The sequence below is a fragment of the Phascolarctos cinereus genome, unplaced genomic scaffold, assembly GCF_003287225.1.
Source record: "Phascolarctos cinereus isolate Bilbo 61053 unplaced genomic scaffold, phaCin_HiC Scaffold_2;HRSCAF=192, whole genome shotgun sequence".
In the NCBI taxonomy this organism is placed as follows: Eukaryota; Metazoa; Chordata; class Mammalia; order Diprotodontia; family Phascolarctidae; genus Phascolarctos; species Phascolarctos cinereus.
The window spans coordinates 205626972-205650209 of record NW_027555625.1 but is presented as its reverse complement, the minus strand read 5'-3'; the positions used below and the strand labels follow the sequence as shown (position 1 = coordinate 205650209).

The 23238-nt window shown below is 39.3% G+C and overlaps 1 protein-coding gene across 1 annotated transcript in view; it reads left to right on the top strand.

Moving 5' to 3' along the window:
• The window catches only part of CDH13 (cadherin 13), a 1264852-nt gene that overhangs the window by 420552 nt on the left and 821062 nt on the right, over window positions 1-23238 (top strand). Inside the window, exon 3 of the mRNA XM_020992657.2 lies at window positions 14708-14916. Within this exon, the coding sequence (XP_020848316.1) occupies window positions 14708-14916 (209 nt within the window). The remainder of the gene's footprint in view (window positions 1-14707; window positions 14917-23238) is intronic.

The following is a 23238-nucleotide window of genomic DNA, read 5'->3' as shown; positions in this document are numbered from 1 at the left end:
GTTAAAATAGAGAGATTTCTATGGTTTTTTTTTCTTTTTTGGGTTTCATTTTATTGTCAACACCTACAGCATAGTGATAAAGTTTGAATGCTTCTAATACAAAATCTGGCATCAATATTATGTGAATAGTCCCACTTAATCAATTTTTTAGCAATTTGCTCTTTTTCCACTTTTGTTTTTACCCTTTTCAGAACCAAGCACATAACAGGCAGAATCTTTTTCCATTCCACATTTGGGTTGGATAATTCCCATTCCAATATCCAGCAAACAATTTTCAAATGACTTCATGGAGAGACCACAGGAAATTAGAGATCTCAGTCACTTCTAAAATCATGGCAGAAATGTCTACAAAAAAAGCATCACACATTAAAGATAGAGCACATTTAAAGATGGCAGATTACATGAAGTATGAAAAGCAAACTTCGAAGACAGTCACTTTTATTTGTGAACTTGAGCAAGAGCCTGAGATAATTCTTTGGTTCTAAATTAAATTATGACTTTGGATCCAGCAAAACATATAAGTTCACAGAACTTCCCTATACCAGTTAAAGCATATTCATCTTCTGAAGTGTCGATTGACTATAGAGTTAATGACTATAGATAATGGATAGCCTATTTGCAAGGCAAAAGCACTTGAGAGTCTGCTCTTAAATGGCAAATATCATCAAGATGGTTGGATTTTAGTAAATTAAAAGCAATATCCAGGTTGAGAGGACATTTAGGAAATTGTGTATAAGTGCCCTTTTCCCTCTCTTCATGACTAGTCTTTTTGTCTAATAATGGCATGTAACCCATCAATGGCTGCTTACTGGACTAAAATAAACAGACAAAACAACGACAACAACAACTGGATTGTTTGCCAGTCTGTACCAGGGAAGCAGTATTCAGATACCCAACTTTTTTTTGCTTTGTTTTTTGCATGGAGTATACAATAGGCTTGTTGTTATATGATTGTTAGACATAGAACATGAGTCCCCAAATAATTGCAAATGAATATCACACACAGGGCAATGAAGAGAGGCATGGTGGGTGTGAGCTGATCGCAACATATAACAGATAAGAAACAATTAAGAATAGCAGGAATAAAAGATTTAATAGGAAATATGCAAAATTGAAAAAGACAATTGGCTGATCACATGGCAAGGTGAGGAATAATATTAGCAGAGTCTTAAATCTTCCAATGTACCCTTGCAGTGTCAAAACAAAGCAGTGAAGAGACCTAGCATATTGAGTGACACCCTCTGTGGGGGGAGAGAACAACAGAAAAAACCACACAAGATGCAAAGGCTTGGACGGCTTTTGACCTGTGTCATTAGAAGGTGCATCCAAATTGATGCTATCACAGATCTGTTTTTGAATTTGAGTAGCCAACAGAAATTAAAGACGTCCAAGGCAAAGATTCATAGGGAATTGGCTTAGCACAGTGTCTGACACATAAAACATGCTTAATTAATGTTTTTTGATTGACTGATTAAACTATGCTAAACCTAAAGAGAGAGAGAGAGGGAGAAGAAGGAATAGGAGAAGGGAGAGGAGGAAGCTAAGGAGGGAAAGGAGGAGGAGGAGGAGCAAAAAGAGCCACCACTTTACTCCAAGCACTCGCTGGCTGATCTATCAGTCAGTACCAGATCAGTAACGATAACAGTTCAAACTGTTCCTGCATGTTGTTATGGTGATTGACAGTTCAGCCACCAGTGACAGTGTTAGAAAGATGCAGCAGACACATCTATTTGTATCCCTATCACTATTTCTCTGCCCTATTGCTAGAGACTTCCTTACTTATCCTAGTGTGAAGAGCCAGTCTCATTTACAGCCAGGGCACCTGAAAATCAACAGCTTAAAGAATACTTTTAATTTCTGCTAGATTCCAACATCTACTGCCTTTAACTATTTGGAGATCACATCAATAACAATAAAAAAAAATCTGTGCTTCATTTTCATAAATATCACAGTTGTGTGAGAGCATATGTTTCAGACTGAATGTAAGAAAAGCATCATAAACCTTAGGCTTTCCACAGATACCTGGAGGGTTAACATTATTATGCTAATATTGTACACTAGCGATCCTGTGGGATGATATGCCAGGAACAGAGGCTGCTGCCCCCTTTGATGGAAGGCTATGATTCTTCCCCGAGCCACAGACTGTCTATCCACAGGGAACAAGAAAAATACCCTGAGATATCTCTCACAAACTCTTCCTTTGCTATTTGAGTTTTACTTCCTAAAGAGACAATGGAAGGCTATTCCAGATGCCTAAAATAATAATATACAGGACAATCAGATTCCTTCCAAAAAGGGCTAAGAAGGGTTTGGCCCTGCTCCCACTCTGTGCTCCCTACTTTGCAGTCAGAATTCAACCATATGGCGCAGTATTTGATCCAATAAAGACGTTTTCCTGGCAACAGGGGATGAATAGGCATGATCTACTGGGGCTGATCATTTTCTTGCTTACATCAGAAAAAAATGGTACATGCATAAAGGAATTATTTCTGCTCCATGTAATGTAAGCTAGATCATTGTATTCTAATTTCCTGATAAGCTCTTGTCAACCCGACAGAACCAATTTGTAATCACAGCTGGTAGATGATCTCATCTGCTTGCAATTAGAGTGGAGGTGAATAACTAAATGTCTCCACACTGACAGAGGCAGATGTAAGAACAGACATTCTGTGAAAAAGTTCAGGTGCATCAAAGCTTCCTCTACTGGTTCATGTCAGCTTGACCTCTGACAGTCCTGCTTCCTGGGTTGCACAGGCAGGATCATTCTTCAGGGACAGACCTCCTCTAAGCAAACCTGTTCAGCTTTATCATAGTGGTCACCTCCCCTCTTGGACCACAGCAGTTATGAGGGCAGGCAGGACAAGTCCAACTCTGTAGCCTGTTTGGTTCAGAGGGCTGGGAAAGAACCCATTATGGGAGGTGGGAAGTATCTAGCCTGCCAGGTCAGGGTTTGTGCTCCTCTTCTCGAAATTAAACCAGCTACAGGCCAATAGGACAGGACCTTATCCTAATAATTTCTGTCCTTTAGCACAAGGCCAGGAGAGGATATTATTGTCAAGAGTTGAGTTTGGAAGAGAAGCAGGAATGACAGCTGGGAAGATAGAACTGTGAAGATAATGAGCAGTTTATAAGATGGAGAGTCCAAGATAGGGAAGGAAAAGCAAGTGGAAGAACTTCTGAATAGCAGAGCCCTGTTTTTCCACAGAAAGAAACTTTTTTAATTTCCCCCCCAAAAAAAAAAAGAAATTTAGGTGATAGCTTTATTATTATCATGTTATCATGTTATTATATATTTAAAAGGAATAGCAAGTTGCATATAATAGATTTGCAGTTTCATATGCAATCTTTTTAAAAAAAATACACTATGCTATGGAAATGCTTGTTTTATGCCATAAATTAAAATAAATTTTAAAAATTTGAAAATGGAGATTATCTATGCACTATCTCCCCAGAGTTTTGATTCCTCATCACTGAGTTTGGGACATAGAAGGGTTTCCCTTTAACCTCAATATGTTTATGGTCCTAAGATTAAAAGAGATGACTCAGGAAGCTTTAAGGAAAGTCATCCATAGAACAGGCAGTTTTTTCACCAATCCTATTTTTTTTAGAAGCCCCACAATTACATATGTATATACATACACATATAAATATTACATATATGTACTAATATCCATAATAAACATCTACATACACTGAGTACATGCCAAAACTAAAAGGATCTTTGATGGTTTTAAAAAGGAAAGAAAGCAGAAATGGAGGAAATGGTTTGAAAGGCTTCTTTCCCTAAACAAATGAATAACTTGCACCCCGCCTCAAAAAACCAACAACTTTCTTTTGCTGCAACATTAAAATCATTGATTCAAGCTACTTTTCATGACTTTACTTATCTAAATATATTACATTGTGCTGCATATGAAAAAGATTTTGTTTTTATTCCACTGACTGCTTCATCCTGTAGTCCACCCTCTTATCCATGTTAATGAAGTGACAGGCTGAACCCTAAACTTATTTATAGGGAATTTTTAATCTACAAATAACTTGCAATGTTAGGAATTTGTAATGCATGATCAGTGGCTATTCCTGTAGATGGCTATAGACATGTTTATTTTGGTTTCATCTTGGCACCCCTAAGAGAAGGGACTATGTATTCTGCAGTTTTTATAATACCCCACATTCCCCAGTCCTATGTCATGAAAAAGATGGTTCTATGACTGTGCCTAATGATATAGAAACTGATAATTTTATTCTTTATAAATCAAGCTCCTGATTTAATGAACTTAATTTTTTTGAGGGGGGACTGCTGGTGGTGATACTGCCACTTATTGCTACTGTCTACATTCTTATTCCTATCGCATATTCCCTCAGTGGAAGAAGCAGAAGGCTTTTACAATATGCACTGAGTTCAAATCTCAGTTTTCATGGTTACTATCCACGGACAAGTCACTCAACATCCCTGAATCTCAATTTCCTCATTTGTAAAATGAGGGGGTTGAATGAAATGACCTCTGATATCCCTGTATCTGTGTCCTATGACCTGTTCCTAAAACTTCACAGCTTTCTCAAAGAGCACTGGCCCTTGTACAGACTCCAATAGCCAAAGGGAGCTGCAGTTTATACTGTATTCTACAACACTCTGGCAACTGCAGAAGGGACTTTAATCAAGGCCGAGGGATTTTTTTAGTCTAGAATGTTCTTTCCATTCACTTAACATTTGTATCTACAGGGTCTTGAACTTAGTAGGCATTTAATAAATGTTTGTTGAATTGAATTGTTGCTGTTGTCATTCCATTAGACCTTTAAGCCATTGTACTAAATATAAAAAAATAGCTTTAGCTATTTTGTATGTATATTTTGTTCCTCATTTTGAATAATGTTATTAATGCTATTTTAAAGGAAATTTTATTTTCCTTTGGATGTTGGCTCTAAGACATTTTCTGTATTCCTAAATATGGTCGTATTATGACCCCCAAGTGATATAACAAAATATTTTTCTATGGAAAAATATTTCCATTTTATAATAGTAATCAATGAGAAAAATAAGATGTAATGCACAGAAATGTGCTTTACAAGGAACAAATTCATTCAAGATAGTACTTGCAGATGTTACTTTGTACTTTTAAAATGCCATGTCAATTAAAATAACTGCAAACTAGATAATCTTTAGCATTGTCAAAAAGAAAGAAAAAAACTATAGTATTTTATCCATTCTTTTCTTTCACTGAGCCTTTCCAAATTTTCCCTTTCCATCCTCAGTCCTACACAAGAGACCTCTTATACCTCATCGCATTGTGTTTATGTCTCCAGTAACCATCAAATCTAATGAGATTATTCAATTAGACTCAACAAACATTTCTCAAATGCCCACTAGGTATGTAAGGTATTATATTAGGGGTTTGGCATACAAAGACCAAAGAAGGGATAGAGATCCTGGGTGAGGGAGATGTCTTCAAACTGTTTAATGTTCTTCTCAGGGAGGGATCGCATGGTTCTGGATAGGATATGACAAATATACTAATAAGTAAATGCAAGATAATTGGAGAAGAGAGAACACAAATGTTTTTATATTACCTATTATTGCCATATTAATTCAATTCCAGGATGCTTTGTTAACCAGGTTCTACTTAATGTCTCTTTTTCACTAAGAAATATGGGGAAAATTCTTTATCCTCCTCCTCCTCCTCTCCTCCTCCTCTTCCTTCTTCTTCTTCTTCTTCTTCTTCTTCTTCTTCTTCTTCTTCTTCTTCCTCCTCCTCTTCTTCTTCTTCTTCCTCTTCTCATCATCATTATCATTATTATTTAAGAAGTATCTCTGACCAAAGCGCTGCTGGTTCTTCAAAGGGAGTTGATACCCTATTGACCTGTGTTCAAGACATGGGTCCCCTCTGACCCCAGTGTCTAAAAAAACTGCCTGGACTCCCCTGAGGATCTCCTGGTTTAAGTTTAGAGTTTCAACTATCCTCTAGCTGGTGGGAATACTCCTGCCCTAAACCATAATCAGTCTAATAATGTAAAGTTCCAAGCATTTTAATAGAAAAGGACTCTATTTGCCTGAATCTTTTTGTTCACTGTTTGATAGAGTGGCTAAAAGAGAGTGCATAGAACAGGGTAGCTGGTTCATACCTGCCTAAAGGAGGGTTGTGTAGCTCAGAACAGCTGGTTTACACAAACCTATTCATAAGAGAATACCCAGTTCACAGAAGGCCTGAATTATACCACTGCACAGCAGAAGGTACAGTTGACATTTTGCAGGTATATTTAAACACATCACATCTTCATGCGTTTCTTGTAACCTGCCTTAATAAGCTGTTGTCTCACTCATTTCCATGCTTTCTAATTCTGCCCTCCTTGAATTTCCATTAATGAGGAGAAAATTCAAAAAAGAATTGAATTAAAGAGCCTAAAATCAAGGTCAGGAAGATTAAACACTTCAAATGCTTGTGTAAAACTTCCTGTTTCAATCCTAGTTTTCTCTCCCAAATAAAGTTCCTATTGTCATAATGTTTGGATTAAACCCAGAGAACACTGAGGTCAAAAACCCGGTGAAAACATAATTGAAACACAGAGTGGGGTCTGCTGTTCCAGTTTGTTTGTGCCTTCCCATCTTCTGAGCATTTTCTTCCTCCCCTGTCCTGCTGAGGCTCTGAGCAATTGCCTAGAAGGGCAATGCTGAACCACTGACTCCAATAAATTCCTGTCTACAGTTTATTGAGTCTTTTTAAAAAGCAATTTTTAAGAGCTAAGATGGTGGAGTATGCAGTAAATTGACGTAACTCTTTCCCATATTCACTTCCAAACAACTATAAAATAGCACCCTAAAACAAATCTTGGAACAGCAGAACCAGCAAAAAGATGGGGTGAAATAATCTTTTAGCCCAAGAAACTTGGAAGATCAGCAAGAAAGATCTGTCTCACTTGGATAAAAGGGGAATGCAATTCAGGACAGGAAGCATTCCAGTAACTCAGAAGCAAGCCCCACCTCAGCAAACCAATGGGAGATCCTGAGCTCCAATTCAGTGGAGCAGGCAAATGCTAACACCAGGACCTTCCTCCCACCCCAACCTCCCACCTCCCCACATGCCTTAGAAAATCCAGAGGAATTGGCAGACTCCAGCTCTGAGAACCTCTATGTACTTTGCCCCAGGTACAAGTGGCTGAGCACATGGGCAGCCACCAGAACTGGACCCCTCCATGTGCTTCCGCATAGCCCCAGGGAAACATAGAATACTTCACAGGCCTCAACCCATGCCAGACACCACCACTAGGATCCCGGCTCAGCACGAGGTAAGCTGCCAGACCTCTATGGGTTCCAGTAGTGCCAGTCACCCCACCTCAGTGCAGTATCAGACATGAGGGTGTCTTGTGGTCCTCAGGGCAACATCAGTGCAGCACCAGGTAAAAAGCTAGCCCTGTAGCTCCTGGCACAAGAAGTCTGAGAAAGGGCCAGAAAAGATGAGCAAAACATAACAAAAAAAAATAATCTGGCCATAGAAAGTTATTATGGTGACAGGGATGATCAAGACACAAACTCAGAAAAGGACAACAGTGTCAAACCACCTATGGGCAAAAACCCCAAAGAAAAATAGGAAGTGGCCTCAAGCCCAGAAAGAACTCATGGAAGAGCTCAAAAAGGAGCTTAAAATCATATAGGAGAGATAGAAGAAAAATTGGGAAAAGAAATGAGAGTAACACAAGAGAATTATGAAAAAAAAGAGTCAACAGCTTGGAAAAAGAAAACAACTCTTTAAAAAGTACAATTGGCCAAGTAGAAAATAAAGTACAAAGGCTAACTGAGTAAAACAAGTACTTAAAAGTCAGAATTGGGCAAGTGGAAAGTAATGACTCTGTGAGACATCAAGAATCAATCAAATAAATTCAAAAGAGTGAAAAACTAGAAGAAAATATAAAATGCGTCTGACCTGGAAATTAACAAACAACTGCTCTGGAAAACAGATCCAGGATAGACAATTTTAGAATCATTGTACTACCTGAAAACCATAATCAAAAAGGAGGACCTTGACAGCATCTTTCAAGAAATTATCAAGGAAAACTGCCCTGATTTACTGGAACCATAGGCATTGAACGAATCTACCAATCACCTGGGAAAGAGATCCCAAAATTAAAAAAAAAAGTTCTTAGTCAACTCCTTGTGGTCTGGTTTATTTTGTTGCCACTCTACTGAAATTCCTCTCTATGATATGGCACTGATGATAACTTCCTGGGTGACCTTGGACAAATGGCTTAATCTCTCTTGGCCTCAGCTTGCTCCTCTCACAGATAAAGGAGTTGAGCTACATTACCTCTTCCAGTTTTAAAACTATGTGATCACCTCTGCGCCTAGCTCTGATTGACTCCTCAAAGTCCATAATATCAGCTTGCTGATTCTGCCCCTCCATCCAATTTCCCATATAGCCAGCTGCAAGGCTCCATCTCTTTTTCACCTGGGTTTCTGTAATCATCCTCTAACCAACTTGCTATCTCCAAATTCACCCTATCTGTAATCAATCTTTCACCTGCACTGCCAGATTCATCTTCTTGAAATGAAATTCTGATCATTCTCTTGCTCAAAAGTTTTTTATAGCTTACGACTGGCTGACAAAATGCAAAATCCTTATCCTAGCATTTAAGGCTCCATGCTCTGGTCCTAATCTGCTTTTTCAGACTCTTTCATTAGTCTCTTTCACAGGTACTAACTCCAAGCAAACTGAGTCACTCACTAATCACCCAAACATAAACTTCTTTTCCCTATCTTGGTGTCTTTGCTAATGTTATTCTCTCCACCTGGAATTTATACAGTCTTTGAGGGCATCTGATTTTAGCACATGAATTAACAAAAGATTTCCTTTTCCTTCCTCCTCCCACACACAAAGGCTTTGGCACATGCTCGTCAAGCATCCACTTGATGAACTTCCATGATAGGGAACCTTACAATCACTTGACACAGCCCATTATACCTTTGAATAAATCTACTTGTTAGGAAGATTTTCCTTTTATTGAAAAGGTCTATCTTGCTTTAATTTCCTTTCATTGGCACTTCTGATCTTTGGACTTTTTGGCACTAGTACAATCCTTCTTTCTGATGACAATTTGTCAAATATTTGAAGGTAGCAATCTCATTCCCACTAAGTCATCTCTTTTGCCTCTTCCCACCCTTCCACCCCATGCTGCTCAATTTCCATTTTGTTAAAAATTTCACTGGTCCTTCAAGGCTCAGTTCAAATGCTACCTCTGTGAGCTCCTTTAAAGCAGGAACTGTCTTTAGCCTTTCTTTGTAATCAGAGTGTCTGGCTCATAGTAAAAACTTAATTAATAAATATTTGTTGACTGATGGAGTCTGTGACACCTTCCCTTTATTCCTTCCAGAGAAGGAGCTGTACTTGGACTTTGCACCTCTCTGATGGGACTCAGTACTTTTATCTTAACATTAGAGGCCTGTGTACTTGTCTTGTACTCTCCTGTTAGATCCCTTAAGGCAGGACCTGGGTCCTAACCATCTTATCTCAAGAGAATCTAGTACAGACAGGGCCTAGCATATTGGGAGCACTTGATTAATTTTTTTTTGAACTATTTGTGAGGCTGTTTGGAAACACTAGGACAAAGTAGAAAAAAGAGTTGGCCTAGAAGTCAGGAAGACTTAGACTTGAATCTGGCCTTAAATACTTATGAGCTAAATGAATCTGGAAAAGTCACTTAACCTTTTAGGGATCCCAGCAGCTTTCTGAGAAAGAGAAAGTGAGGATCTGTATTGGTAGAGGAAGTTTCCTTATGAAGTGGTTTCTATATGTATGAAATCATAAGTCTAACTTAAAAAGGAGACAAAGAGGGGCACCTTGATACAATTATGGGATAGAAGGCTAGTTCAGTTGTTGATTCCAAGGAAATAGTTGTTGTTTTTTAAATCATTGGGCATAAAATCCTCAATTTCATCTTTAGTGTGTTCTCTGCACTTTGTAGCCTTGAAATGTATGGGCTCAATCTCTATTTGAGAGTTAGAAAAATACTGACATTTTGGCACCATCAATAAAGTTAATAATATTGGAAAGTGATCTAAGCAAGATAGTATCAAAATGCTGCTGTTACAGAGAACATGAAACAAGATAGGAATCAGTGTGGGAGAAGGCCCCATTTCTCCTGGAGAAAAAGGATGAAATCTCTCTGCTGGGTATAAGAACCCTTTAGATGTGTCAGATCCACATTTTAGATATTACTCAAGTAGACTCTTGCTCCACTGTGAAGACTGATCCATTTTAAAAAGGTTTGAGTCTGAATTACAAGTCTGATATATTTATTTAGGGAAGAGGTGCTTTAAGCAATGATTTCCACCCAACTCTTCCCCTTCCTCTCTCTCTGGCCTAGATCACAGCCAGGCTGAGCTCTTGGTTTCAGACTTCAGAGTTGCCTGACAAATGCTGCTGGGGGTGGAGGGAGAGAAGGAAAGGGGATCTGAGGATATCTGCTGCTGCTCTGCCATTGGGTACTTATTGAGATGAGGTAGAAGAAAAAAAAGATAGCTTAAAGTTATGTAACACCTTTTAAGTAGTTAAAAAAAATTAACTATAAAATTTTTACATTGATGTCGGGGTTGGGAGGAAACACTGTTCAGATATCTTTCTATTTGGAATTGGCAGCCTTAGTAGGTAGTTTCTCCCCACTGGACCTCTTTAAGCAGAAGCTGGAGGATTACTTGGCCAACAATGATCTAGAAGGAGGTCCATGTTCAGGTATTAGACTAAATAGTCCCTGAGGTCATATGATCATAGAGTTAGAGTGGAAAAGGGACCACTACCTAGTTCAAACCCATTTTTACAGATGGGAAGCCTGAGGGCAAGAGGAGTTAAATGATTTGACCAGGTTACTGGTCACAGACACAGCTACTAAGTGTCTGAGTTTGGACTTGAATCTAAGTTTTTCTGATGACAAGTCTAGTGCTTTATCCACTATCCCACCCTCCCCCTCTGATCTCTTTCAATTCTGAGAATTCCATTTATCATCACATCAGCCTTGAGGTAGGAGAAGCAAAGAGTATAGAGCAAGCTGTCCATTTCTACCATGAATGGCCTCTGCAGAGCAGCTGTCTCCAGTGCCATCATGCCAAGCAAGGACAAACAAGGCTGTTAATGTCAGGGGTAGTGACAGGGAGGGAGTGTTGGGCAAAGGGCATAGGAACAAAGGGAGGTAATACAGTGCCATGGGAGGGGTATAATGGTTAGAACACTAGTGTTGGAGGCCTCTAGTTGCACACTAGAGGCACTAACTCATTGTTCAACTCTGGAGTGGAAACTGTATCTCCCTGAAACTATTTCCTCATTTTTAAGTCTTGGCTTATCTTAGTATCTCATAGGATTATGTGGAAAGTTCTGTAAGTGCTATTTAAGCCTCAAATAATAATAGCAAAAACAATAATAATAATAATAATAATAATAATAATACCACCACCACCATAGCATACTAGCAGTGGGAATTGTGAGGCAGGCAGCCTTAGTCTAAAATAGGCCTCTACTCCTTACCGTAGGTGTATTTTCAGCACTTTTGTTTGGTCTAAAACAGGTGAAAGTCTGACTCTTTGACAACTTTGCTTCCCCTCAAAAGGAACTCCCCAAAGCTCACTTGATATTTAGGTTGAGGAGAATAAATTCCTTTCAACTCCCATCATGCCTTTGTCTGTTAGCACCAGAGCCTTTTAAAGTACCCCAAATTTCCACATGTGTAAGAAACCATTTAGCAGCGCTGGCTCTGGCCAGCACTGCTCTGCTTCCCTGGAGCTCCAACCAGATGGGGCCTCTTTATACTTACAATATTAATAGCTCACATAATTTTTACATAATGCTTTACTTTAAGGTAGCAAACATGCTTTCTTCATAATAAGTCTATGAAGCATATAAAATAATATCCCCATTTTACAGACAAATCAAATGAAACAGGGAGAAGCAACTTGTTTCAGGTCACACAGCTGGAAAGTACATAGCTGAGCTGAGATTACAACCTTAATATAAATCCAGCAATTACAAATTTTATTCCATTTACAAATGAAGTGTTCCCAATGCAAGTGAAATCACAGGTCTAGTCCAGTCCAGTCTTTTGGCTAAGAGGCTGTAATTTGACATTCTGAGCAGATTTAGCCCTCTCGGATCTGCCCTTCCTTAAGGTGCTTAAGGCTACCTGCTCAGTCAGGTATAGTTCTTCACCTCAGAAGGTTTAGACAATTTATTTTACATAGGAATGATCAGGTTTGGAGGGGTTCTAATTCACACAGCACTGAGTTGAAGGAGTTATCAGTCATGAATATCAATTATTACTAAGCATTTATTAAGTACCTAATATGTGTTAGGCACTGGGGGTAGAAATACAAGGAATAGAACAATCCCATCTTACTCTGCAGAGACTTCTGTTTAACTAGAACCAGAGTCCCCTTTCTGGATTTTGTTGATAAAACCTGCTAAATCTACTTAGATAAGAATCCCACAGGCATGAATTTGCCCTAAACCTAACTGACCAATGATCATCTGGCCACCAAAGGAAAGCTGTTAGCAACTTATATATTGTCCAAAATTATTGTCTCAAAGTCAAAGTTTGGAATTATCTGAGCTCATTATCCCTGGTGACCCCCTACAGATTTTTTAGCAGTTCTGAGTGGTCAAGGGATGGGAAATAGAGTTCTAGAGTCACATTATGTAACATAGATCTGTAAGGAAACTTAAGAATTTTCTAGTATATAGTCCTAATTTTTATACAGGAGAAAGGTGAGATATATAGACAGCCAGGGGCTTGCCTAAGGTCACTCAACGAACAGGTAGAAGAGCCAGAATTTTAATTTGGATCTTTTGGTTTGAAGCTCAGGGCTTTGCCCACCACACTGCTTAATGTTCCTTTCTTCCCTCTTTTATTTACTTCCTGGTTATCCTGTATATGGCTTGTTTGCACATATTTGTTTGCCTATTTTCTTCCCCATTAGATTGTAAACTCCTTGAGGGCAGCAACTGTCTTCTGACTCTTTTTTGTATCCCTAGTGTTTAACACAGTACTTGGAACATAGTAGGTACTTAATAAATGTTTGTTGACTGATTTACTGACTGATCGAGAAGACTACGTACACATGTGAAGAAAGAGGGGGAAGAGTGAAAGGAAGGATGGAAGGAGAACAAAGAGCTGAGATTTGATGTCTTCAATCCCTACTTCAAGAAAGCTGAAAGAAGGAAGGGAAGAAGGAAAGGAGAGAGAAAGAAAAGGAAGAGGAAAGAAAGAAAGGGAGGAAGGAAGAAAGAAAAAAGGAAGGGAAGAAGGAAAGGAGGCAGGTAGTAAAGGAGCCAGGAAGGAAAGAAAGGAGAGGAAGGAAGGGAGAGAAGGAAGGAAGGAAAAAGGATTTATTCCACGCCTACTATGTGCCAGTCACTATGCTAAGTGTTTTACAAATGCTGTCTTATAATACTCACAACAACTCTGGAGGGTAGGTGCTATTATTATTCCCATTTTGAGGAAATTGAGGGGAACAGAGGTGAAGTGACTTGTCCAGAGTTATACTGCGTGCCTGAGGTCAAATTTGAACTCAGTCTTCTTGACTCCAGGCCTAGCAATCTATCTACTGTGCCACTTAGCTGAGTGAGCAAGAGATTGACTTCATTCTTACCTGAAATAGACAAAGGAGAAAAATGCACACACAGTTTGGTCAAGAAAATATATCAATCTCAATAAGGAAACCAGTGAGGATAGGGAATGAGGTTAAGAGTGATTATAGCACTCAGGAGATAATCGTAGTAACAACAAAAATTGGTCCCAATCTTGAAGGGAGGATTAAAAGATGGGGATGACAGAAAATAAGTAGAGTGAAATGCATTTCTATTGGTACTAGCTCCAACCTGCCAGAGCCCTTGGCTACCACTGGCAGGCAGAGGAATGTCTGCTTCTCATTAGGACACTGATGTTTTCTTTACTATCCCTGGGGATTCATCTCTCTCAGGGATAAAACCTTTACAAAGGCAATTGGAGGAGCCAGATTCCAAGCCTGTTATTTAATTTAAGTAGTTTAACTTTGGCTGATGAATGGGAATTGATGGTCATGATGAAAACTATGTTGTTTCCTCTCCTTTAGAGTTCAGTTTCTGGAAATGCTAGGGGGCATATCTCCATTAATCTCAACTACCACTAAGACACAGAAGAAAGGAGTAAGTCTCTGAGAAATGTAAAGTCCTCAGGAGCTGGTTGATACATTGGAATAAAAATATATTGAGAACAGAACCAAGCCAATCTAAGGTTTAGTATCCTGATGCCAATGCCAAGTGGCTGGACACACTGTGTCTCAGACATTACTTTGGGTGCCATCCAAGGGTATTTGGGCACCTGAATGTAGGTAGGCATTTGAGTGAGGATTACTTGATGACCTGGAAGGAAATTCATTCTATGTTGTGGCTTCGCTTTGGTTCATCAGGTCATTTAAGAAAGGAAGAAAGAAATAAAGAAATAAAGAAAAAGCTTCAAAAGGCAGGTCCCATGGCTACTTATGGCATGGTAAAATGCCCATCTCTATTTTGGTGGGTCTTTGGTAAAGGAAAGACGTCTCTCTAAGTGGAGATTCTGGGGTAAATGGAGTTGCAGGAAGGCTTTCAATACAGTTTGGGTGTGGCATCCCTTTGAGTGTAGCCCTAAACTAAAGTACCTAAAGATTCCAAGGCAGGGATCCTTGCTAACATGTTTTCTCTTATGTTCTTCTTTTCAGTGACATTCAATGACTGTAAAGGAAATGACAAGCTGAGATTTGATGTCTCCCACCCCTACTTCAAGGTGAAGCCAGATGGGGCTTTAGTTGCACTGAAAAACATATCAAATGTTGGCCCGGCTTTATTCATCCATGGGCGGTCATCTAAGGCAGAAGACATGGCAGAAGTTGTGATTCTTGGTGGTGAGGACAGCCATGGCTCCTTAAAGGTAATAGGGTTTGGGTGATAAAAGAACTCATGGCAAACTTGCTTGGTCTTGTGTAATGGGAAACAACTCCCTTCTTTGGGCAGTGGGGTTTTTTATGAAAGTTTCTTGGAGCTAGGAAAAGACACTGGGCTGTAGTGTTTATTTTTCATGCACTTATCTTTCTGGAGATGGCTTCTATTGAGGCACAAACCTTGAGAAATGCAGAAGACATATGTTGTGTCCCTCATATACTCATAGGATTTCTGTACACTAAAATGTGTGTTCTGATCCCCAGGTTTCTGAACACATTCTACTTAGCCAGATAACATGCACTCACACTGAAAAGTGGAATGGCATCTTCCCTTTGCCACTGAGAAAAGTAGAGAAGGTCAGGGAAGGATGACTGAATCAGAACTGGAACTTCTTTTTCCTCCCATAAACTTTTTTCCATCCTTACCTTCTAGTTACAAAAGCCCCCTCAGACCCACTCAGTACCATGGAGCTTCCCTTTCTTTGCATTGTTCAGGCTAGAATCTTTTCTGGGCACTCTTAAGGGGGACATTAGACTCCAAATTCAGTGCCCATTTTGACAATACTAAGCTGTCTTTCCTGGCTCCAATTCAAAAAGTAAACCACCACCACAACATATTTTCAGGAAGGCAGTGATAAAAGAAGAGTGCCCTTGGGTTCCTGCAGCGATAAAGGTGGCTGGCCCCATGGGTTTGTTCCAATTTTAAAAGTCTATTGGTACCTTCAGGCACAAAAGTAACTGGTCTTTGGGTTCCTACCCACTGTAGACAATGGTCCACTTGTTAATATTATGTTTTATATAGTGACTGTGAATGGTTGTTGTTCCACTGCTAATGATTTGTAAATAGCTGCAAGCTGACATTGGTCAAATGAATTATCATTATGGTATAGGTAATGTGTGGTCTTTGTTCATGGTGGTGGCCATTGTCTGGGGCCCAGAAATAGCTGCTGATGAAGTTTCTGGTTGTGGGGGTGAGTTTAAAAGATCACTGCCACATCTGATAGGCCTCAACAAAGCCATTTAAGAAAGTTAGACTAATATCTGATCAACTTTAAGGCTCTGATTAGATGGGGGATCTGTCAGGACTTATCCTTCTAATCTTAATAGTGCCATCTAGGGAAAAGGCGACCTTGGGAAACAAACAAACAAACAAAAACAAACAGCCCAACACTGACGACCTTTCAGGAAAACAAACAAATAAACAAACCTGTTTCTTGGTGCTAAGTACTACCTCAAGGATCTGCAAAAATACTGTATCTCAATTAGGTTATACCCCAAATAGTTTTAGCCAAATAAGGAATCAAACAAGCAGGTATTTTAATAAAAGGCAAAGTATTTTAGCAAACCAAATATTGGATTTAGACTCAGATAGACTTGGGTTCAAATCCTGACTCTAAATTTTATTACTTGTATGACTTTTTGCAAATCTTTGGGTCCCTCTCAGCCTTGGCTTCCTCATTTACAAAAAGAAGAACCCAACTCAATGATATCTTAACCTTCTTTCAGTGGCAAATCTATGATTCTATTATTTGAAATCAAGGGAATATTAACATATTGAATAATATGATGATGTCACTATTTCTTTACTTTTCCTCTGATGTATCAGTTTGTCCTCAGGATAATGAGATTATAATCACAGGATTATTTCTCCCATTTTCTGAAGAAGGAAACTAATTTTTAGGGAAGTTAAGTGATTTGCCCAAGGTCATACAGATAAGAAGTGTCAGAGGTGGAATTTGAAGTCAGGTTTTCCTGATTCCAGGTCAAGCACTCTGTCTGCCATTCAATATTGTGCCTAAAGTTAACGAAATACATTCCTCATGATAAACCTATAATAATAGCAAAAGCCACCACCACCACAATAATAGCTTATGTAGATAGCATCTACTATGTGCCAGGCACCAAGCTTTACAAGTATTATCTTTTTTGATCCTTACAACAGCCCTACAGGGTAGGTTCTTTTATTCCCACTTTACATTTGAGTTAAATGAGGCAAACAGGGTAAGAGATGCCTAAGGTCACACAGCTAATAAGTATGTGAGGCTGGAATGCAACTCAGGTCTTCCTGAATCCAGATACAACACTCTATCCATTCTACCATGTATCTGTCTAAGGAAGAAGGTAATGCAAATATTTATTTTATAGATGGCATTCTTAGAAAATGCAAGAAGAATAATCTTGATTCTAAATTCAGTAGAATTATTCACATTTTTCAGATGTGGGTCAAAGTAACCATCAGAGGGGTCAGGAGATAGAAATGTGCAATAGGAATGAGGGGGTAATGTCCTCAGGGAATAAAATAAATGGCACCAGGAGATGGTGGAAGAAGCCTCCCTTTACATAAGCAAAGCCAGAAAAGCATCTAGTGGATCTAACAGCCTAGATGGGGACTGGTTCCTTTGGAGGTCAGTGGACTCAGGATAAGTCAGTGGTAAAACAAGGCAGTCAAAAACTCAGAAGCTTTCCAGGCTGCATGAAGACATATGAGGTCCAGAATTAGGGATGCAATAATGCCTCCATACTTTGCCCTGTTCAGACCATTTCAGGAATGTTGTGTTCAGTCCTGGTTGCCAGTTTAGAAATTACATTAAGGAGCTATGGTAGATTCAGAAGAAGGTGATTAGAATGGCAAGGGGTCTGGAGACCAAGCCATATCCTTGAAGATCTGTTGAAGTGGATGTTTATGCTAAAGAAAAAAAAAAGATAAAAGAAAAAATGAAAAACTTGAGAGGGACAGGGAGGGAAACATGACAACTGCCTCCATGTCACTGAAGAGCTATAATATGAAAGAGAGATTTGATTTGCTCTGCTTGAAGAACAAACAGTAAGGCAGAAGAAGGGAAACAAACATTTATTAAACACCAACTACATGTCAGTTTCTGTGCTAAACACTTCATAAATATCTCATTTTGACCTCACAATAACCCTGGAAGTAATTATCATCTTTATTTCATGGTTGAGGAAACTGGGTCAGACAGAGGTTAAATCACTTGCCTATCATCATACAACTGAGAAGTGTCTGAGATCAACTTTGAACTAAGGTGTCCCCGAGGCCACGCCCAATGCTCTTTCCAAAGCACCACCCTCTGAAAGTTGCAGAGAGATACAAAGAGACAGATGAAAACACTTCGTTCCATTAGGGTTATCTACAAGTGGAATTGGGCTTCTGTGGAGGCCCACTTATGGTGGATTTTCAAGTAACAAATGCATAAGCCTGATCAAATACAAAGTGGATTGTCAGCCTCTGAGGTCTTCTCCAGCTGAGATTCTAAGCTGTGGAACCATAAGTAGCAAATCTGGTGCCAGGAGCAAGTAATAAGAAATGGCCCTTTAAATCAATTTTTGAAGACAAATTCAGTTGCAGTAGAAAGTCCAGGATAGTAGTCTCAGTAGGGGTGGATGGAAAGGTGTTACCCTGCGTCACTGCTAGAGGGAAGGTAGTAACTGTGGGATACTGGCTCCATGTGTAGAGATCCTTGGGTGGTACCCTAAGAATACTGCTGGGGAAGCCATCTCAGGGAGAGAAAGAATAAAGGGAGCTGAACCAGGAGGGACTTACCTGAATCGTGGCTTCCTGGAGGAGTAGGGGGAAGGGAAGAAGTAGGACATCTGGTAGCTTCTTATTTTAACTAAGTTTTGATAAGCTCAATTATTTCTACCCATTGAAGGGACAGGTAGGTACCCTGTCAGTATCCTCTACCATTTGGCATCCAAGGGTCAAGTCCAGCTCAAATCACTCAATCCTAGTTATAACTCTATTCTTATTCAGTACTGTGTTAACAAAAAGGAGGAATTTATAGTTGCCACCAGACAATTCTTCTCTTGTCCTTAGTATGCGCTATTCTGTCATGTTCTCCATTTGGGATTCTGCAGCTCAGATACAACATAAAGAAGATATATGGAGAGGGAAAAACAAGTAAACAGACAAAAATCAAATACAAACCACCTGCATAATTTCTTCTGTGAGCTAAAGGAAATAAGATTCAGGAGATTCCACAAAGATTTCAAGGGTTAACATATGTAATCACTCCTGGTGATTTATTCTTTCTGCTACAGAGAGTGTAAGATGAGCAAATACCTTAAATTATGGCAGGAGGGATTTAGGTTAGACTTTAGAGGCACCCTCTGGCTATGAGGACTATAAGACAAAGGGATTAATGCATTCTGAAGGAGCCCAGTGATATCCAGAGGATCCCTGCAGAGTTTTCAGTCTCCTGAGTCTCTCCTTGAGAATGCTCTGGTACTCTCTCATTTACCAGTTTTTGAGCATATTGTTGGGTGAGTGCTACAGTTATTGTTTGCTTCTTTCAAAGCACACTAGGCTGGCTCAATATTCACTTTGCCAACCTCAAGTCAAATGGGGACCTGTCTTCAGTCATTTTGTGATATATGAAAACGATCCTTTCAGAAACTACTGGAATGTGTCTGAAACAAACCTAACCAACCAAAATGATGCCAACACATTCTCTCTGCTGTTTTGATGAATTTGATGTATCAATATGATAATCGATAGGTTATTAATATCTACTGAACTCTCACAATGAAGAACTCTGGGTGAGACAAAGAAGTACTAGATATACTCTTTGCCTTTGAGGGGCTCACAGACTAGGGGGGAGAAAAGGGACAAGTAGAAAATCATAGAATCATACATTGAAAGCTGGGAGGGACACTAGAGTCCAAATAGTCCAAAATCCTTATTTGACAGATGAGAAAATTGAGACCCAGAGAGTTTAACTGACCTGCCCAGAGTCACACTGGTAATAATTAAGAGATAGGATTTAAACATAAGTCCTTTGGCTCCAAATCTAGTTGTTGATTTTTTTTTGTTTCTTTTTTCCCCCATTGTACCACACTACCTTGGAATTCTGTGCCAAAATGCAAGGTATTGACTATGTGTGCAATAAGACTTACTAAGAATGTGAACTAAAGTAATTAGGAAAGTCTTTATGGAGAATATAGAGCCTGAACTGGGCCTGGAGAGATTAATGTGAATAACATAAGTAGGAGAAGTGAAAAAAAGGGGCGTATATCCACTGAGACAAGGAAAAGAGGATATATGGCTGTGGGAAGGATGATAATGATGCATTTGGGGTACAGCAAGAAGACTGAGCAGAGATAGCGCTTCCGTTCAACAACAGATATCTATTGAGCTCTTACTCTGTGCAAGGTCATATAAAGTAGAGTTCCTGCCTGCAGGGAGCTCATAGTTTCAAGAGGTATGTGTTGGACAGTAAGAAATAATCACATTGGATAAGTAGTGTGAGGCTAAACTACAGAGGAACTTGAAAATCCAGGGCTGCCTCTGGGATTGAAGTAGCAGGTAATAAGGAACCATTGTCTATTGGGGAACAGTGGTAGTGGTGGTAATCTGATGGCTGTCATCTCTGTATCCTTGCTTCCTTGGCTTCCTTCAAGTTTCAGCTAAAGTCTTCTGCGGGAAACCTTTGCTGAACCCCCTTTAATTCAATTGGCTTCACTCTCCATTTTATCTGGCATATATTGGATTTGTGCATAATTGTTTGCATCTTTTCTCCTTCATTAGGCTGTAAGGTTCTTGGTACCACGAGCTGTTTTTTGCCTTTTTTTTTAATCCTCAGAATTTAGCACAGTTCCTGGCAAGTAGTAGGTGCATAATAAATGAGAGCTAACTGACTGAAATAGTATGCAAAATATCGTAGAGTGAAGAGAAACTGGAGCTTGGGAAATTAAGTTGAGAGTTTAGGTAGGAGGTATAGAAAATCTGAATTAGGGTGGAAGGCGGTAGGAATGGAGAAGAGAAGACAAATCTGACAAATATTTTGAAGGCTTGGATACAGGAAACAAAGACTCAAAGTTGGTTCCAGGGTATCTACTGTGTGGAAGGTGATGTCACTGTGCCAAATGGAAAAGTTGAGAAGTGAATGCAAATTAAGGGAAAGATGAGTTGTTCTGTTTTGGACATGTTGAGTTAGTGGTGATGACAGAACATCCAAATGGAGTCGCTTATATGCAACTGGAAATATAGAACTGGAGTATATAAGTCAGGCTTAGAGATAGAGATAGAAAAGTGGACATTTCCCAATAAAGGAGGTAGATGAAGCTATAAGAGTGGGTATGTAGTTGAGAGAGAAAAGAATAGAAAGCAGCTAGGTGGCCCAGTGGATAGAGCTCCAGCCTTGGAGTCAGGAGGACCTGAGTTCAAATCCAGCCTAGACACATAACACTTAAACTAGCTGTGTGACTCTGGGCAAGTCACTTAACCCCGATTGACTCACCAAAAAAAAAAAAAATAGAAAGCTTAGCTTTGAGGGGTGGGCATAGGGAGAACACAGAGTTATAGTACAGAAGGAATAAGATGAACCTAAGGAGTAACCAGAAAAAAGTGGTCAGTGGAGTTTGGGACCCAGCTAGCATTATGTGGTATCATGGAAACCAGGGAAATAGAAAGATTAAAACTTTTCACATTTGAAAATTTCTGTGTCTGGTTATCACATCTCAGTGCTAAAGTACGGTTTAGCTTGCCATACCAAAGCATAAGACCTCCTTTAATGAATAGATAAGTAACTATTATACTTACCTACCACAAGTGATCCCTGTTATAGCTTGAAAGGATATGGCCTGAATCTGTGAAATCCTCTTGTCAAGGGTTTGATGACAAACTCTCAGGATATTTCTACATTTCTAATGGTAGCTACTAATGCACAAACTGGCAGGCTCTATGTAAGATAACCTTACATCTCAGGCTGAAGAGAAACTGTTTAATCCTTAATCTATTTCCAGGAGAGGAAGGGATTATTGTTAGAGGGTTTAAAGGGTAACCAAGTATGCCCTGAAAGGTTTTGTATCTACTGAAAGAGAGGGGGATACTTTTACTTAAAAAGAGCTAAGGACAGAAGGATCACTTGGTCTTACTTAGATGACCCAACTCTACATACCTGTCAGAGACATATCTGTTCAGTAGGTGATGATTTTCTGTACCAGATCAGTGGGATTCTTTGGCCCTCAATATACAGCTTCAAAAGTATGTCTGGAAAATGTTTAAATTTTCATTTTTCATGCACAGATGATACACATTACTCAGTCCTGAATGGTGCTTCCTGACCTAATTCTCAAGCCAGATACAAAAAAGATTCATTTTACTTTTCCAAGTGATGACACTTCATTTTCATCATCTCAGATTAGAGTCAGAAATGCTGGCAACTATCAAAGGTCCAGATCAAGGCTAGTTGGCTGATGAAAAGTATTGGTCGGAGTGTATGAATTTGTTGTGACTCCAGATCTAAGGACTTGAAGAAGTACTGTATTTAGTCTCAGAATTGAATGATGGGAATATTCACTTGGTGGGGTGAGACAGCGGCCAATCAACCTATCTAATAATGAAAAATCATGTATTATGTTTACTATGTGCCTAGCATTGTGCTAAACACTGAGAATAAATAATATTTATAATTATTATTAATAATGATATAGTTAATTTATATAAATTTATAGTTAATTCATATAAAGTTTACTATGTGCCTGGCACTGTGCTGAACACCTTACAATTATTATCCCATTTAGATTTTATAAGAGGTAGAGTAGGTGCTATTTTAATACCCATTTTACAGATAAGGAAACTGAAGGAAATGGAGATTAAGTGACTTTCTCAGGGTCACAGAGCTAGTAAATTCATGAGATCAGATTTGAACTGTCTTCCTGACTTTAGGCCTAGTTAATACTGCCACCTCACTTCCCTTTCGACAATACAAGAGTTAGGATTTAGGTGGCTCAGTGGTTGGAGTGTCAGGCCTGAGGTCAGGAAGACTCTTCTTCCTGAGTTCAAACCTGGCCTCAGACACTTACTAGCTATGTGATCTTGGGCAAGTCACTTAACCCTGTTTGTCTTAATTTCCTCATCTGTAAAATGAGTTGGAGAATGGAATGTCAAATCACTCCCGTGTCCTTGCCCGGAAAACCCAAAATGGGGTCATGAAGAGTTAAACATGATTGAAAACATCTAAATAACAAAAATGCCCATGTTCCTCACCTTTGCCTTTTAGAATCCCTAAATTTTTCCAAGATATAGCTCAGATGCTCCTTCCTACAAAAAACCTTTTCTGACCAGCCCCATTGTTAGCCCTTCTCTCCAAAATTACTATGTAGATACACCTCACAGGTCAATCAAACATGATAGAGAAGCCACGCGGAAGTCTAGTTTTAGGATTCTGCAAAGAGAGAATGGACTTCCATCTCCTTCAGTTCAGGAGTTGTGAGTTGCTTTGGCCACATACGCTTCCTAATGTTGTCTTACTACATAGTAGATTATTTGCACCTAACATATTCTCTCTCACAGT